The 16,338-nt window shown below is 38.6% G+C and overlaps 1 protein-coding gene across 1 annotated transcript; it reads left to right on the top strand.

Annotated features, from left to right (window-relative positions):
• Nucleotides 1-3,564: 3,564 nt before the first annotated feature.
• LOC104580676 (1-aminocyclopropane-1-carboxylate synthase-like protein 1) lies at nucleotides 3,565-16,007 on the top strand. The gene is made up of 14 exons (XM_088533535.1): nucleotides 3,565-3,708; nucleotides 3,883-3,942; nucleotides 4,827-4,897; nucleotides 5,676-5,745; nucleotides 6,683-6,749; nucleotides 7,027-7,124; nucleotides 7,772-7,849; nucleotides 10,507-10,607; nucleotides 12,043-12,129; nucleotides 13,297-13,342; nucleotides 14,232-14,373; nucleotides 14,457-14,599; nucleotides 14,748-14,901; nucleotides 15,642-16,007. Exons 1-14 carry the CDS (start codon nucleotides 3,565-3,567, stop codon nucleotides 15,827-15,829), a joined length of 1,449 nt encoding a protein of 482 aa, XP_088389661.1. The 3' UTR covers nucleotides 15,830-16,007.
• Nucleotides 16,008-16,338: the final 331 nt, after the last annotated feature.

The following is a 16,338-nucleotide window of genomic DNA, read 5'->3' as shown; positions in this document are numbered from 1 at the left end:
ACCTCGTGGAGAAAATAAAAGAGGTGCAGTAGTGGTTATACTGTCATGAAATAATTACCAGTGGCGTGGTCAACAAAAACAATTTTTTGTTGAACGGTGTTGAGTAGAACTAGACTAAGACCATGAACCTTTTTTTGGAATAAGTCACCCATGGTGACTTCTGACACCTCCCTACTAATCTCATCTCTCATTTCCAACTTGGTGACGGGATGCAGAGTTCTGCTTTTGTGGATATTTGCTGCAAAGAGCACGAGGTTGGTAACCTCGGCCGGCTTTGCTTTTCTCTCTTCTGCTGTCCGCGATAGCTGCTGTCACTGACCCCTCCTCAACTGCCAACCAGCCTTTCCTCGAAGCTGAGGGACTTCTTCAGAAATGAGTGATAAATATAGATGTGAACACATGCACCTGAGTATAGTGTGGAAAAACAGGAACCGTCATGCCCATATTGCTTTCTTAAAAGGTGCTTAGGCAAATTTAAATGTAAAAGCTATTTATATTTGGAGCTATTTCTTTACTGCTACGTAGCTGATAATACTGACTTGGAAAAATGGACCTATTACTGACTGATCCAAAGTTACAGATTGAATCTGTTGATTATACTAAAAAAAAAAAAAGTGGTTTCACTGCATTCTAGTAAGTGTTTTGAAATCATGATGTTGCAAATAAGTTTCTGTGAAAAGATTACATAAATGGGGCCAATTCTGTGAAATGCAGATTCAATCGTGCACTTTACTGAAAAGCTCAGGGATTTGAATATTGAGGGAATTGGTAGTGCCTCAGATCATAATCTTTCAGACTTGCCTTTCCAAGAATTAGAGACACTGAATATCACCCACTGTGTTAAGTCCTTTATTTTATTATTATTGTTATTATTATTATGCTATTTTGCCATAAATCACACTTTGTTTGGAAAGCAATTTCAGTTTCACAGTAAAAATTCCCAAATGTTTATTGTAAAGCGTTGTTCTTTTTGCAAAGAAAAAGATGTATAGGAGCAATTTCCTAACCTACTTACAGCGAAATTAAAAGATAAACATCTGAGCTCAGGCTTAGATTACATCAGTGTTATGTTTCATAACAGACGTCACCAGCGAGAACTCAGTTTGACAGTATTTTAAGCATGACAGTTAACAGCCTGGTTGCAACTTGCATAATTTTTTTTTGCTTTACTTTAGATTTGAAAAGTACTCAGCCAAACAAATCTAAATTTGGTGTGGAACAACATAAACTTACAGTGATACAGGGAGTTTTCCTTCACTTCTGGCACTGGAGAAGCAAACTAAAATTCCACCAGCCCTCAAGTAAATCTTTTGAAATAAAATGCCAAGACTTGCATTGTTTGAGAGTAATTTTTCATAGAATATTTTACTGAAGTTAACAGGAGGGTGCGTTTGTGTAAAATGAAATATTACATAGTTAACTCATCTTTATTATTTTACTTGCTACCTAATTTATTGCATAACTCTAAGTCATTATAAAAATAGCTTTAAAAGACTGCATTGCTATATAATGATTTAGTAATATCTGCTAAACTCGTGCTGTAGTGCTTGTGTAGCAGGGTGAGGGCCAGGCCTTTCCAGGGAGCCAGAATAACGATTACAATTTTACGCGATGTAGGAGTTTGGAAATGACCAGCATCAGAAGGGAAACGCATGAATTATAGATTGGTATTTGCAGCATTAACCCCATGGAATGAAGTCAGGAGACCGGACTGCAGTTTGTTAGCATTGATTGATGAGTAGGAATTCACTTGGCTCTGCTATAGGAATCATGGGGGAATGCCCGTTTATAGCTCCAAATCAAAAACCACAGCTGATGGTGGGGCTAAGGTGGTGTTTGGCAGAGGTATTTTAAATTAGTGCTTCTTCCAAGTACATTTCATTACGACGGTTTTTTAGAGCCTTTGCTGCAGTTATGTGCCCTCCCTTAAAAGTGAGCCATCTGTTGACATAGTCTTGGCTTCAGATTTAAGTGTGGGTTAAGTGAAGTATTTAACTCCCTTGGAAGCACAAGGGAGATGGGAACTTGGCCACATGATAATGTGTTCTATTTCAGTACAACTGCTCTCATATATATTGTGTTTAATGGCTATTAACTAATACCAAACTCTGCGTCGGTTACAAAATTTTGGGGACATTAATTCTATCATAATTCTGGTTTAGACTTTAAGTCATTTATCTGAGTATCTATCTCTTTGCATTAGCATACGTGACTGGAATTGTAAAAATCTTGCTTCAAGGAGCAATTGCCTTGGTTTTCCTCTTTCTAGAGTAGGCCAAAGGATAACATAAATAACTATATTGAAGCAAAAATGTATTGACAAATGTGTAGCAGTGCAGTCTCAGCGATGCAGCAGAGAGGCTTGGGGTAAAATACTTCGAGATCCTTGAATGGTGCCTGGTAAATGCTGAATCAGTTGACTGGTATTGAGGTCACAAGTGTAACAAAAATGATGTGTGAAAATTCATCCCCCATATCCTTTAGCAGCTGGTGGAGCTTTTGTAGCACTTCCAGGAATGCTGCCTTCCTGAAATACTACACAGCAGCTGTATCATATTAGCTGCTGTTAGATAACCAGGGTAGATCTGAATCTCTTAGCAGTGCTGAATCTTTCTGTTTTCCAAAAACACTTTAATAACTTGAATTGGGTGAAATGATTTAGCCATGAGAGAGCGCTCAGGAGAAAGATTCCTTGTTCGCATACACTCAGCTCTCGGTGCCTCACAGCAGTGATGGTTACCTGACCTGATGGTTCTGACCACCACAGAAGACCCACGGGATAAGTGGATGTTGGCACCAGGATTTGATCAAAACTGCCTAGTAGGGGCATGTAGCTGTTGAGTGATTTCCCTTTCTGTCAAAGATCTGCAGTTCGCTAGAAGACCAGGGACTACAAAAACCTGTCAGTGTCAGTCAGATCTAATTCCAGCAAAAACACAGCTAGGATTAAAACCATCCTTGTGGTTGTGGCATTTTTTTTTTTCTGGTGGGAAAATACTTGGATCCTTCACCCAAACCAGCTAAAAACTCTGTGTCCCTAGTCTGCCAAGTTTCAGAGAACAGAAATCTAAATTATGTCTTGATAATACATATTGCTTTGATACTAAAATAAAAACTGCTTGTATCTTGTCAAAGCACTGTATCTTGTCAAAGGCGTATAGCTAGAATAGCATGACCTTGTTCAATATTAAAAAAGCTGCCCCAGGAGCGTGTGGTGTAGAAGGGTTGCCAGCAGTGAACAAGCAGCCCATTTTCTCACACCCATTTTGCTAGATGTTACTTGCCATTTCATCAGCGTCAAAAATATCTGAGAGACGCGATTTGAACAAAATGTCCCTATTGAAAAAAAATAAAAAATAAAAAAAGCAGCATGTGAAACATAGGAAGAACCACTGAGAAGTCGGTCTGCTGGGGCCTCCTTGCCGGGGCAGTGGGAGGGAGCGCTCGGTCTGCGCCCGCCGCTCTCCCGCCGCCCCCGCGCTCCTCTCCTCGCTGTAACCGATCCCGAGGCCTCCTCCCGGCCGCAGGCCCTGGCGCAGGCGGCAGCCGCTTCCCGGTGGGAGGATGAGCGTCGGCGGCGCCCGGCCGGGCCCAGCGCCGGCTCTGTCTGCCCGCGGCGCCCGCATCGCCGCCGCGGCGCCCGCGCTGCTGGACGAGGCCTTCACCCTGTACGTCGCGGACCCCTTCGATCGCCTCCGCAACCCGCAGGTGCTGCAGGGCCCGGGGGGCCCACGGTGGGCATCGTCGCACCCAAAACTCCCCATCAGCACCCAGGGGTTCCTGTGGGCGCTGCTGGCCGGGGGAGATGCTTCAAGTGCATCCGAGAGAGCCACGTGGGTGCTTTTCTAGCCATGTAATGCTGCTGTTTGTAATTTCTTTCAGGGCATTCTGAATTTGGGAACAAGCGAGAACAAACTTTGCTTTGATTTAATAGAGGAGAGAGTAAGTGTTGCCGTCTTCTGGCTGATGTGGATTTAGCTGCCAGTTGGTTCTTGATGATTTTGTGGTGCCTGGTTAGCAAAAAAATTATCACGGTTCGGGTAGCAGCCGCTGTGGCACAAGAGAGTGCTGGGATGAGTGGCTCTCACAAATAAGCATCCTTTGCATGGGCTGCTCAAGTTTCAGGTTTGAAAATGCTTTGCAAAATAATACTTACTCTGAAAGCTTGCCTCTGGTTGAACGCCAAAATCATTTTGTTTTTGCTTAAACCTCACTCAGGTTTGATTGAACATGTTCTCTAACCTTGAAGCAGAATTCCTGTATGATTCTGCTCCTGTTCTACCAAAAAAAGGGTTGTTTGGGTATGGAAATTTTCAAGGAGTGTATTTCTGAGGGTAGAATTGTGCCCTAGTAGGTGACTTGCATTTCTGCAAAGCCAAAAGTCAAGGTTACTGTCATTTTTTTTTCCTGCTCTTTGAGATGCAAATCAAAATTGATGCTTGAACTAAAAATCAATGTTGTAAATATTGACAGATTTGATTGTTGTTGTCTTTTTGACATATCTCAAAAGTAATGCATAATCTCCTAGCTGGTATGCTTTTCTTCAATGTGATGTTTAGGGTTTGTTTTAATTCACGACGGAACAGTTAAAAATAGTTCTTTCATGACTTTCTTCCCTTGCTTTGATGATGTTTTAATGTTGTTGCTGTCTAATAGAACAAAACAAGAGAAGTGCAAAATACGAGAATAATTGCAACTCAGGAATTTTGATATTCTCCACTTCTTTAATGTTACTGAATACTGATTTTTTTAAATAAATATGGTAGAACAGAAGAGAAACATGCAAGAAAATAGTGTTCTGCCATGTGTCTCTCTGATGTAACTAGCTCGGAAGACCTGACATGAATTATCTGGAGCCTGATCTGTTCCGCTATTCCGACACGCAAGGTACTAAAAGGTAAGCAGCCAGTTTTCCCTTTTCCACCCTGCTCCTGTTCAGTGCTAGTGGGGCTCGTGTCCAGCCGGCTGAGCTTTCACTACTGCTGAGCCCAAGGGCTAGGTGAGTTACTGCTTGTGGCTTGGTGACACCTTTTCTGATTCCTACTCAGGATTTGCTTTTCTGGATTTTTTGGTTTTGCCTTTTATTTTTCCTACCTTTCTTTACTGCAAAAGAAAAAAAAATTAAAATCCAGAGCTCATTACAGCTTCTTGGAATTGTTTATTCTAGACGTAGTGAGGGATAAACTGAAACTGTGTCTGCTGCAAAGAGTGCAGGTAAAACACTGGCTCCATGAAATTCAGCAGGAGCTCTAACATTGCCCGCACCAGGGTTGAAGATCTGTCGTGATCTGATGTTCATTTACTCAAGTTTCACTATTCCCAGTTCCCACTATTCCACTATTCACGATGCCCAGATTCTTGGCCAGTCTCCAAAAAGTCAAAAGATGCTTCTTTACTGGCTAGTTTTTTGATGGAAATCCTAGTTGAGTCACAGTTGCTGTTGCTCAAGGCGACAGATGGCTCCTGTGTTCTTTCACCTTAAGAATGCTGGATATCTGTGGAAATAATATCGTTCAATCTGTAGGAAGAACAAAACCTTCAAAGCTTTTATAAGTCTTGTATTACATATGGATCATGCATTTGTTCTCATCTTGGTAAACTTTCTTCTGTGTTTGTTTGTTGTGTTTTTCTGAGATATAGGTGGTTGTATAGTTGACTTTAATACTGTATTTCAGGTTCAGAGAAGAAATTGCCAAATTTCTGACTGACTATGCCAGAGCTGCAGAAGCACTGAATCCAGACCATGTAAGACAAGTGCTTTAGCTTTGCCTTCTCTTTTTCTTAAATTCATAAAAACTGAGTAAATCTGTACACAAATGCCGACAAGATACCACAGGAGGAATTGCTGTAGGACAGAAGCCGTCTTAGTGTATATTTTTGTTGAAAAAATGGGAATCTTGAAATTATTGAGCACTTAATATGGAGAGGGTTTTCTTTTTTTCCTTTGTTTTCTTGTTTGTTTGTTTGCTTTTGAATGACAGTCCAGGATTTATATGCCATGAGTTATAAACTGAAAATTGCCAAAGTCATGGGGAAAAGGTGTAGGGAGAAATTCTCAAGTACTTCCAGAAAGTTGTTCTATCCTTCTGTTCCCACAACAATGCAGAAAGCAAAATTAAAAGCTATGAACTGTATGTGTGATAGCTGTAGTGCAGCTGTAGTGTCTTCTGCTCAGTTGCTCCAGAAGTTGGAAGGCAGAAACATGTTTCTCTTCTTTGAGTATCTCTCTCCAACCTTTCTTTGACTTTCACTTTTAAACTGGGAAGGGAAAGAAAGACAGATCGTATTGCAATCCTAGACATTTTGGAAAAAGTGGAGAATAGATTTAAATGTTTGGCAAACTACTGGATTCACCAACGGAGCGTGATTGTGAACCCAGACACCTTAAAAATACTGTGGACTTCGCTTGGCTTTTAATCTGCAGAAATGTAGGCAAACCTTTTCATTTTGGGAAAACTTAGAGGTGGGAAGAGAGAGGCAAGACCTTAACTTTAGTAGAATGACTGGTTTAAGTTTTGCATGTAATGCTTATTTTACCAGAAAGTGTAGTTCCAAGACTATTTCTTTTAATAAAAACTCTTACTACAGCTTTTACTAATCTACTTTAGTCATCTGAATGTTACCTTCAAACAAGACAGGTCCTGGTATTTCTGCTATTATACGTTTGTACTCTGTTTTTTAGATCACTGTGATGAGTGGTTGTTGTGCTGTTTTCGCTACCCTGTCAACTGTATTATGTGACCCTGGTGGTGAGTAAAAGCTGATAAATCTTATTTGAAAACTTTAGTTAGCAGTGAATATAAAAGTATTGTGCCTTATGACAGCCTGTTTGTATTATGCATCACTGAATGAAGTGATACATAGTATTTCTTGTCATTAGCAGGGTGTCTTCTTTGCTTTCAGACTGCAGTAAAGGCTTCGAGATTAAGTCAAATGCTCTGTTCTTATGTTGCCAGTTTAGTTCCTTATAGTGCACTGGAAACAATTGCTCGTGAGAAATGTTAATTCTATCTTTCATATTTTTAGATGGATATCTTATTCCAACTCCGTGCTATGGTGGTATACACTCGAAAACCTGGTTGTATGGTGGAATTCAGCCTGTCCACGTGCCCCTGGCCAGTGAGGTAAAGCTGCCCGGGAGCCCCTCGAGGGGCAGTCTGGGTTTTTCTGCAGCCTGCAGCACAGGAGGGACCTGGTGTGCTCAGCTGTGCAGGTCACGTTTGCTCTTGCACAGAGCCCTCCTGCACTGGTGTGCTCACTTGTAATAGGTGAGCTGCAAATCTGTAACTCCTGCAAGAAGTAAGTTTGCTTTGCAACCCTTTTTTCTCTTAGTTACTGCAACATTTATTGCTGTGTGGGCTAACACAAGTTTCCCCTCTGAAAGCTCGGTGGTCTGAGGAGAAAAGCAGAAGGAGGCAGAATCTGCTGTAAAATCAAGTGATGCTGTCAGAGGGGAAGAAGAACCCACAAATGCCTAGCACACAAATTCCTCTGCAAGTCATTGAAAAACAGCCCTGTATAAGGACAACATAGAAAAATAATTGAGTTACATATGAAAGGCTATTCCTGATTTCAGATTATGAGGTTATGATAATATTGCTGGATTGCTCTTTTCCCTCCTTGAGCTAGTGAGATCAAAATTTGCTTCATTTAACTTACTTGCTAAAAGCCAATGGCAAATATATTTTTGCTGGGTAAGAGCATTTCTTCACATTGCTTTTTTGTTTGTTTGTTTGTTTGTTCTTGTTGATTTTTTATTCTTCTTCTACAGGTGACAGATGAAGAAAGTCACCCTTTCCAGTTAACTGTTGAAAAACTAGAAGCTGCACTAGATAGAGCTAAAAAACAGGTAAGAATAACATTCAGTAATTTCTGATTTTCTGTTTTCTTAGTTATTTTGTAAGCAACATAACTTCCCAGTACTGAACTACTTACATATTTTCATGTTTACAAATTTTTCCAATCTTATAACTGAAGCAGGACCAATTCTCACAACTGGAATTTAACTAATTTTGTAACATGGGCAATATAATAAAATATAGAGAAAAATCCTTTCCTGTTTTATGAAGAACAGATCTTAATTTGGTTTTAGACCAATTTTCTTCCACAGTGGATTTTTATGGAACTCCAGTGAAGGAGCTATTGCTCAGACTTTGAGCAGACCCTGTACCATGTAGTATCATTGGAAAGTCAGAGAGGTGGGGTAAGAATTGTTCCACTATGAAGGCTCCTTGCAAAACGTATTTTTTTTCAGAATTCAGGACACTGCAATAGTTCAAAATATTTAACCTATCATTTCCAGTGATTTTATTTGCGTCAGCACTGCATGATATTATTTGCCTCATTGTATGTCCTCTTTTTTTTTTTTTTAACACTTCCCTCTCCTTTTGCAACTGGATTACTTAAGGAATGATTTGGAGTTTTTTTAGTGTCCATTACAACTGAATAGTGTTCAATAGTTTTTAGTTCAGCCAATAAACACCTGAAACATTCTCATCATCTTGAAGTTCATTATCCACAGACTTCATGGAAAATTGGAAATGGTCAACTGTCTGCAATCCTCCTCATAAAGATCCATCCAGAGACAGCATAGGATGGACAGCGAAACAATTTATGAAAAAAACAAAATGGTGTGGTAGTGGTATTAATAATGGTTTCAAAACAAGAGGTCAAATAGAGTTGTGTCCTAGTCCAGGATTGAAAATGAGATTTGACCATAGGTAAAGCATAAAAGTAAGGTCAGTTCCAAAGGGAAGTTTGATGAGTAAGGTCACATATAAACAAAAGTAGGTATTTTGGATGCATGCAAACATGCAGTAAAACTGTTATTGGATGGGGGCTTTGTTCATTTTGATTTTTGAGGGTTTTGTTGTTTTGATTTGATCGAGATATGTGGAAACTCCTAGTTAGCTGAGCTGCTCTGTGCTCAGACAAGATCTGTATGTTCAGGTCAGCTTCTGCGCCCGTGCCAGTCTGTGTGGGATGGAGCATTCAGGCAAATGGCAACTTGATCTTAGCCAAGGTTTTCAGCTAGCCCCCAAGTTCCCTTCCTGTGGCTGCCAAGTGTGAGCTGGACAAAGCGTGGATCACAGGGCACATTAACTCTGTAGAGACCTGCACGTCTCCGCCATCCTCCAGGAGGTGAAGCTGTTCTCATGGTTAATATTACAAACATTTCTGTGCATGTAATATAATAAATAGCTGGAGCAACAATTAATTAGGAACTGAGAACCCCCCATCCCACAGCAGCTGTTCCTATGATCACTAACTGTTCCCTCAGCATCTTCTGCTACTGAAGACGTCAGATGTGAAACAGGCTAAATACGAGGACATCCATGCAAGAAATTCTTGTGGAAAAGCTGTTACTGCTTTGTATTTACATCTTAGCTTGTTTCCAAGTAGTTTCTTCCTCCTCTATATGGAACCAAAGGGAAAAAAACAAAGTATTCTTTTTTCTCACAGTACCCATAACATTTAGAAAAAAAAATACCTATTGAGGGGGAGAGTAAGTATCAGTGCCCCCTCATAGATGATTTTCTTTTTCTTCTGGAGTTCCTCTAGAGTTACTCTTTGTAAATAATCCTCCTTAGATTAGAGGAATTAAAAATACTTATTTAAAGTTTATCCCAAATATGAAATAATAAGGCCATTCCTCATGCTGGCAGAGTTTATCTCTTGAAAGTTCCTGCTGTGCAGTATTTAACTGTACACCATGAATATATCTATGTTGAGTATAGCTTATGTTAACACACATTAAAGATTTTTTTTTTAGCAAATAGAAAATAGATGAATTTGAGATATACCTGTAGAGTTAAAAATATGGATGATACTTGTACTTCTAATCTATTTTTTCACCATGTAGGACTCTTCTCATTACACAGTAGAATTTTTATAATCTCATACAGGAGTGCGGAGAAAATTCTTCATCCAGATCTCCTTTCATCCCTCTGCACCTCTCTTAGAACACCAAATAATTAAATCTTCAACCTTTTGACTTCTGCACAGTCTCTTACTTATTTAAAAAAAAAAATGAAATGATCAGCAATGAGAAATTATTTAGTTAGCTGGTTGTAGTATGTGAAAGTCAAAATTCTGTTCAACTCACAGTAACATGCTCAGTTCTTGCGAAAATATTTCGGAAGTGTGTATGGCTGTAGGACCAGGAATAAATGTCAATCCATACAACATCATGACCTCACTGGCTGACATTGATTTTCATTTTCATTTCCTTTTTTTTTTTTTTTTTAAGCAGGAGTGTTAACTTGATTTTCATTTGCAAACTATCTAGTATGTTTCTGGAGTTAAGTTTCTATAAATTCTGAAGTGAATTAATATAAAAAATATATATAAATGAATAAATTTATTCAGTTATTAAAACATCTATTTATGTGTAGTTACGATTTTTCTAAAGGTAGCTCTTCACTGAAGAGCTGTCTAACCTACATCCTTGGCAATCCTCTCTTTGATGTCATTGGCATCTCTGAGTATCAACTTTTCTCTTTTCAGGGTCGCCGAGTCAGAGCGTTAATCCTGATCAACCCCCACAATCCATTAGGGGACATTTACCCACCCCAGCTGCTGAAAGAGTGTCTGGAGTTTGCACACAGGTCTGAGTCCTAGAGCTCTCTGCTCATTACTAATTTTCCATTACTCAACAGAGCGGTAATGAAAACTCACCCTTGGGTGATCCCCTGTTCTTTGGTTTGTATATGTTCCAGGATGCTGTTCTGCAACGTCCTGCTCATGTTTCTTGTAGAGCTGTCCCTTTTATTTGGCCTTTCTGAGGACACTAAAATATGTTACTTAAATTATGGTCCAGCAATGTGTTTCTGAATGAAACTTCTTGGGGACTTTTAATGTGTGGATTAAGCTACTAAAGCTTTTTGTTTGCTTATTGAAATTTCGCTATTAACCTGCTCTGAGGAATGGCTCAGCAGTACGGCAACAGGTGATTACCCAAGTCTTTAGCACTAAACAATGTAAATATGCCTAGTGCTGTCACTTGAAATATTAGCAAAGTAAGAGAATATTGAAATTTGATGGGAAGGGCAGTAATTTAATTGACCAAGAGTAGTTTAACAGTCTGAAGTGTCTTAGTATCTTTTATTTGTTTTGAGATTTATAAGCAATTCTCTTTCCTTCAAAGGAAGATACCCCCAAGATGTCTCTTTCTCATTCCCCGTCTTTTACCTTTGCCCAGCTCAGCACTCGCATTTCAAGACTTAACAGTCTCCCGAATCCTTTCGGTACTGACAGAGAAAAAAAGCTTCCTTTATTATTTCAATGAGCTTTTGCCAAATGGCTGTAAAATTCTGAACATACTTCAGAATCTGATTGTGCTTGGTATTTTCTGATAATCTTAAATAGAGTAGGTTAGTATTAATTGTTCGTTATCTACCAAAGCCTCCTGTTTGTTAGTTTATTTTACTTTGAAACAGAATAATATAGTGTTCCTGCATTTTTGTCATGTTCTTTCTTGTCACAGAAACAGCAGCGGAGGCTGAGAGTTCAGTGCACTATTTCAGTCAGCAGTTTATTTAAATGGCAAATGTATCGTTTTACCCAGCATGGTGCCCAGATTTCAGGATGCAATCCAGTTGGTACGAAAACGTTATGAGGACAAGGGTTAGAAAAAAACATAAAAGCTTTTTTGAAACCCAATTTCCTTTTCTACAAAGAATATAGAAATCAACCATCAAATTAAATGAGGGTATACAGTTCTGTTTGTTTGAAATTTTAAATAGGGTTTGAGTAAAGACCACACATAATCCTGAGAACCACTGGATTAAACATGCAGTCAAGTTTTATTTCAGATATTATGGAATGGAATTCTATTTCTGCTGAGAAATATCAGATAAATAGCTGGTGATGCACAGGTGCTTACAGTACACCTCACCACCTTAAAAAGAATTGATTTTGGGGTAAAACTTATAGGACGAGTATACTAGCAAATAGGCAAGTTTATAGGTACTTTGACATACATATATACGCAAAGATCTTTCTTTTCAATATGTTCATATGCCTGCATTTCTCTGTGCATAGACACGAACTTCATGTGATCATGGATGAAATATATATGCTGTCTGTTTATGGTGATGCCACCTTCACCAGTGTCCTTAGCTTAGACTGGTAAGTGTGATTTCTTAGCAGAGATTGGAAGACACTTAATCCTAAACAGAATCTATGCTATTTTTTTATGCTGGCTAGTCAATATAACTAAGTCACATCCAGACCTTCGCAACTAGGAGACTAGTTAGTAGGAGAGATGTTCCTCACAGGTTGCTTTAAAGGGCAAGTCCCTTGCTTCCAGCTGGTGTGCATAGCATAGAAATAACAGTCAAAGACAGACAGAGACCTCTGTCATCTTTCCACTTTGCTTTTTTATTATTATTATTATTTTCTGTTATGCCATGTATGCAAATTAAACTGCTAGAAGTTGTGCAGGTTACTTACTATAGTGAGTGTCTGATTAGTATCCTGTTGGGCTGTTAGTTTCCTGGGTGAGATGATGAAAAAACAAATGTTCAAATAATATTTAAAGCTATTGGCATGTGACTAACGAAACTTCTTTCCCAAAAGTAAGTTACTGTCTTTGTGTAACTGCCTTAAGTGTCACACTGATGGTAAATTCCCAAGTCCGTGAAAGTGCCAGCAAGCAAGAGTGACCAGCGCTTGTCTTATCCATCCAAAAACATAAACCAGAAATGAACCATACAGAAGCCAGTACAAACCATGAAACCAGAATAGGCTCATTACTGTGAGAATTCACCCAGTTTCAAGTGTCTGAGGGAGGAAATCTTCAGCCTTGGAGCTGCTTACAAAAAGTTACACAAAGGAGAAAAGCCAACTTCTTCAAATGTCCAACTTCTTCTCTTTCCTCTGAGATGTATTTAGTTTAGTTGCATCACGTAATTTAAATACATGCCCTAAAACATTTAATTCTCTCTTTCACAGCCTGAAATGTAGTACAGATGAGCAAAGCATTATTTTCACTCAACGACCATTTTCCACCATTTATTTTGTTTCAGTATGAATTTGATCACTGTAATGAGAATCTGTGTGAATCTTAAACAGACCATTATGTCTTAGTGCAAATCATTTTCTTTTCCGTTTTGTGTGTGTGTGTTGTAAGATAGCTTTGTTACAACAGCTCTGAAAAAACATCGTAATATTTTAAGGGTTTATATACAAATTTTACAAAAAAATGTATTATAGTTTTATGTATTTTATTTCTTTTTTGTAACCCATATAATTTGTTCCTCTGTAACAGCAGTTCTTTTAACACTTCTCATTCAGTGTACCAGACCCAGAACGGATACATTTTATGTGGGGTTTTAGCAAGGTAGGTCAATATATTATGTTTATGTTTTAAATGATGATATTTCTCCCCACAAATTCTGACATAATTTGTATTACAGGTGCCAAACTGAGTTCATTCTTGTTTACTTTTTTTCTTTAGTGGTCTCAAATTTGTTACAGTAGAGTTTGCTTTGTGATACACTTAACAGAAAAAAAGTAATGCTTATGTATGAAAGGCTTTGCTTGTGGTGTGGGAAAGCATAGTGAAAGTTGAAACATTCCATTTCGTTTTGGATCTTCATTTTGAAGCCTTCTGCCTTTTCTTGTCTTGGAGGGAATTGCAAACTGATGACTGCTCCGAAACAGGGCTCACATCACTGACTTCTCTTTCACTATTGCTGTCTCCATCTGGAGATAATTAACATGCATAAAATGTTACCAGTTTATCTAAGAACTCCGTAATAATTGTAATGATTCAAAACTGGGTTAACTATTCTTTCCATCAAGCTGCTAGGACAGGTTAAGCAACTTGTGAGGATAGAAAGCTGGATTTTATGCCTTGCACTGTGACACAATTTGGCTTCCTGCTTAAGGACACAGGGAAAGTTTCCGTTAATACATTTTTGCTGTTGTACACTTAGGTAGATTTGGAATCACTTATGAAGAATGCCTGCTGCAGATCACAGGTTTAAATAGCCAGTATTGGTGATTCCAAATTTAGTCTCTGTATTCACTCATCTGTTCTTCTTTCTATGTCATCAAATGTTATTATTACAGGATAAGAAAATCTTATTTTGCCACACAGTTGATACGGCAATCTAATTTTTCTGAGAATTTCTATTCTATATATCATAATGACTGCAGATGGCGGTTTGATAAAATACAAGCATAAAGTAAAATTTTACTTCTCTCTCTTCTTTTCGTCCTACAAGGATTTTGGTATGAGTGGTATCAGAGTGGGAGTGCTGTATACCAGGAATCATGAGATTCGGAAAGCTGTGAATCAGCTGGCTGTCTTCCACGGCTGTCCTGGGCCCGTGCAGCATGTTCTCAGTCAATTCATTAGTGACAGAGGTTAGACACGCTAGAAATGTGTCCATTGGACTTTCCTTTATAGGCAGAAATAAAACAGAATGCTGTTTTTCTTGCTGTGGTAGATTGGTTGGACAACGTGTTTTTTCCTACCAACAAAAAGCGACTTAGAGAAGCACAGAATATTCTTGTGGATGGACTTGCAGATGTTGGAATACCTGTGCTCAAAAGTTCGGGAGGACTGTACGTGTGGGCAGACTTCAGAAAAGTATGTAAGAAGTTTGAAAAGGGGTAGGGATGTTAAATAACAATAATCGTGTATGTTGGTACACACTACAATATCGGGTCCCTGAAAATCCTTTAAAGAATTTATGAATTTGTTCAGTCTTTAACAAAGTTTTATTTTCTTCTTTTAGTTCTTGAAATCACAGACATTTGAAGCTGAACTTGAATTATGGCAGAAGCTCCTTGATGAAAAACTCCTGATTAGTCCTGGAAAAGCTTTTCATTGTTATGAACCTGGATGGTTTAGATTTGTTTTTGCTGATTCTGTAGATAAGATTTATTTGTGTAAGTTTGTGTTACTTTTGATGTACCACAAAGCAGCATTCAAGTTTTAAGAATATGTAACATTGCAAAATGATAAGTTCTAATTTGATTGTTCCATCCAAGTTTGTGAGGGGACTATAACATACAAACTGGGAAGTATTATACTGGCCTCGAGTGTAGATTGCAAAGTATTTGTTTTGGATTATATCAATTCTTTGAAGTTTGCAGAGCTTCGTTTCAAACATCATCTTCAACTCTATCAGGAGTCCGTGAATCAAATTTTATGTAGCATGTTCTTTCCTCTCTCAAATTACCCTTTATAATTTCATGTGAGAATTCCTCAGCACCACTCATTTTTATGCAACTCTTGTGTTGTTTATGAAAAACTCACCCATCATCTCCTATGTCATAAAATTCTCAATCTTGAATCAGTGCAGTGCACCGTTGTCAAAACATTTGTTTGTGAATTAATGGGAGTAATGAGAATATAGAATCATACAAAAAAAAATGTATGTTGAAGGGGAACAGCATCCTCCTCAAAGCAAGGCCAGTTTGTGAGTCAGAGCAGGTTTCTCAAGGCCTTCTTCAGTCAAGTTTTGAGACTGTCAAAAGATGGAGGTTACCCAGAGAGATTGCTCTGAGCAACCTGTCCCTGTATTTAACCACTCCCACTGTGCAAATTATTTCTATGTGTCCAGTCAGTTTTCACTGTTTCTTTTGGCAAAGAGACTTTTGTAGTGAACTCCATTTCTTTTTTACAGGTATTCAGAGACTCAAGCACGTGCTGCACACTGATGCTGCTGGATCAGCTGCAAACAGCACATCTTCTAATGAAGATGCTGTGTGCACTCCAGAAGAAGGTTCTTCATGCAACCCTTCAAATGCAACAGGAGATGATGCCTCCCAGTTAAAAAATATACCACTTTATTATAATCATATATGCATTTAATGCCTTGACACAATTCAGCATGCTGATGTTTACTAAGGGAATGTATGGACAGTGTTCTTGCTGGAACCTTGCACAGCGATCTCACTTTTTGCTGTCACCTGGCATTACTAAATTTACAGCTGGGGCTGCTAAAAATCAATCTTGGGAAAATAGACATCAAGGATATTATGAATTTACCCTCTCCTCAGCACAGTACTCAATTTCTCTCAACTTTAAGCATGCAAAATGTCAATAAAATCAGAGAGACTCATGTGTATGCTTGCACAGTTGTTGAATTATTAATTTTTAACACTTTGGTAAAAATGTGCATATGAATATATATTTTGGACTGTATATTTTAAACAGAAGCCTAAAAGTACTGAAAGAACAAATTTGTGTATCCATGCCAAGATTTGGAAAAAATGAGGACATGGTTGTTACACTACAACAAGTCTTTGCAGGGGATTCATCACAGGATCCACCTTGAAGAATCATTATCATTGCACATTCCCCTTTAAGAAGTAGTAGGT

The sequence above is a fragment of the Tinamus guttatus genome, unplaced genomic scaffold (genome assembly GCF_059628265.1).
Source record: "Tinamus guttatus ecotype Peru unplaced genomic scaffold, ASM5962826v1 Tinamus_guttatus_pri_ptg000509l, whole genome shotgun sequence".
NCBI classification, from domain to species: domain Eukaryota; kingdom Metazoa; phylum Chordata; class Aves; order Tinamiformes; family Tinamidae; genus Tinamus; species Tinamus guttatus.
Note: the sequence above shows the minus strand (reverse complement) of the source record. Positions and strands in the feature narration are given on the sequence as shown.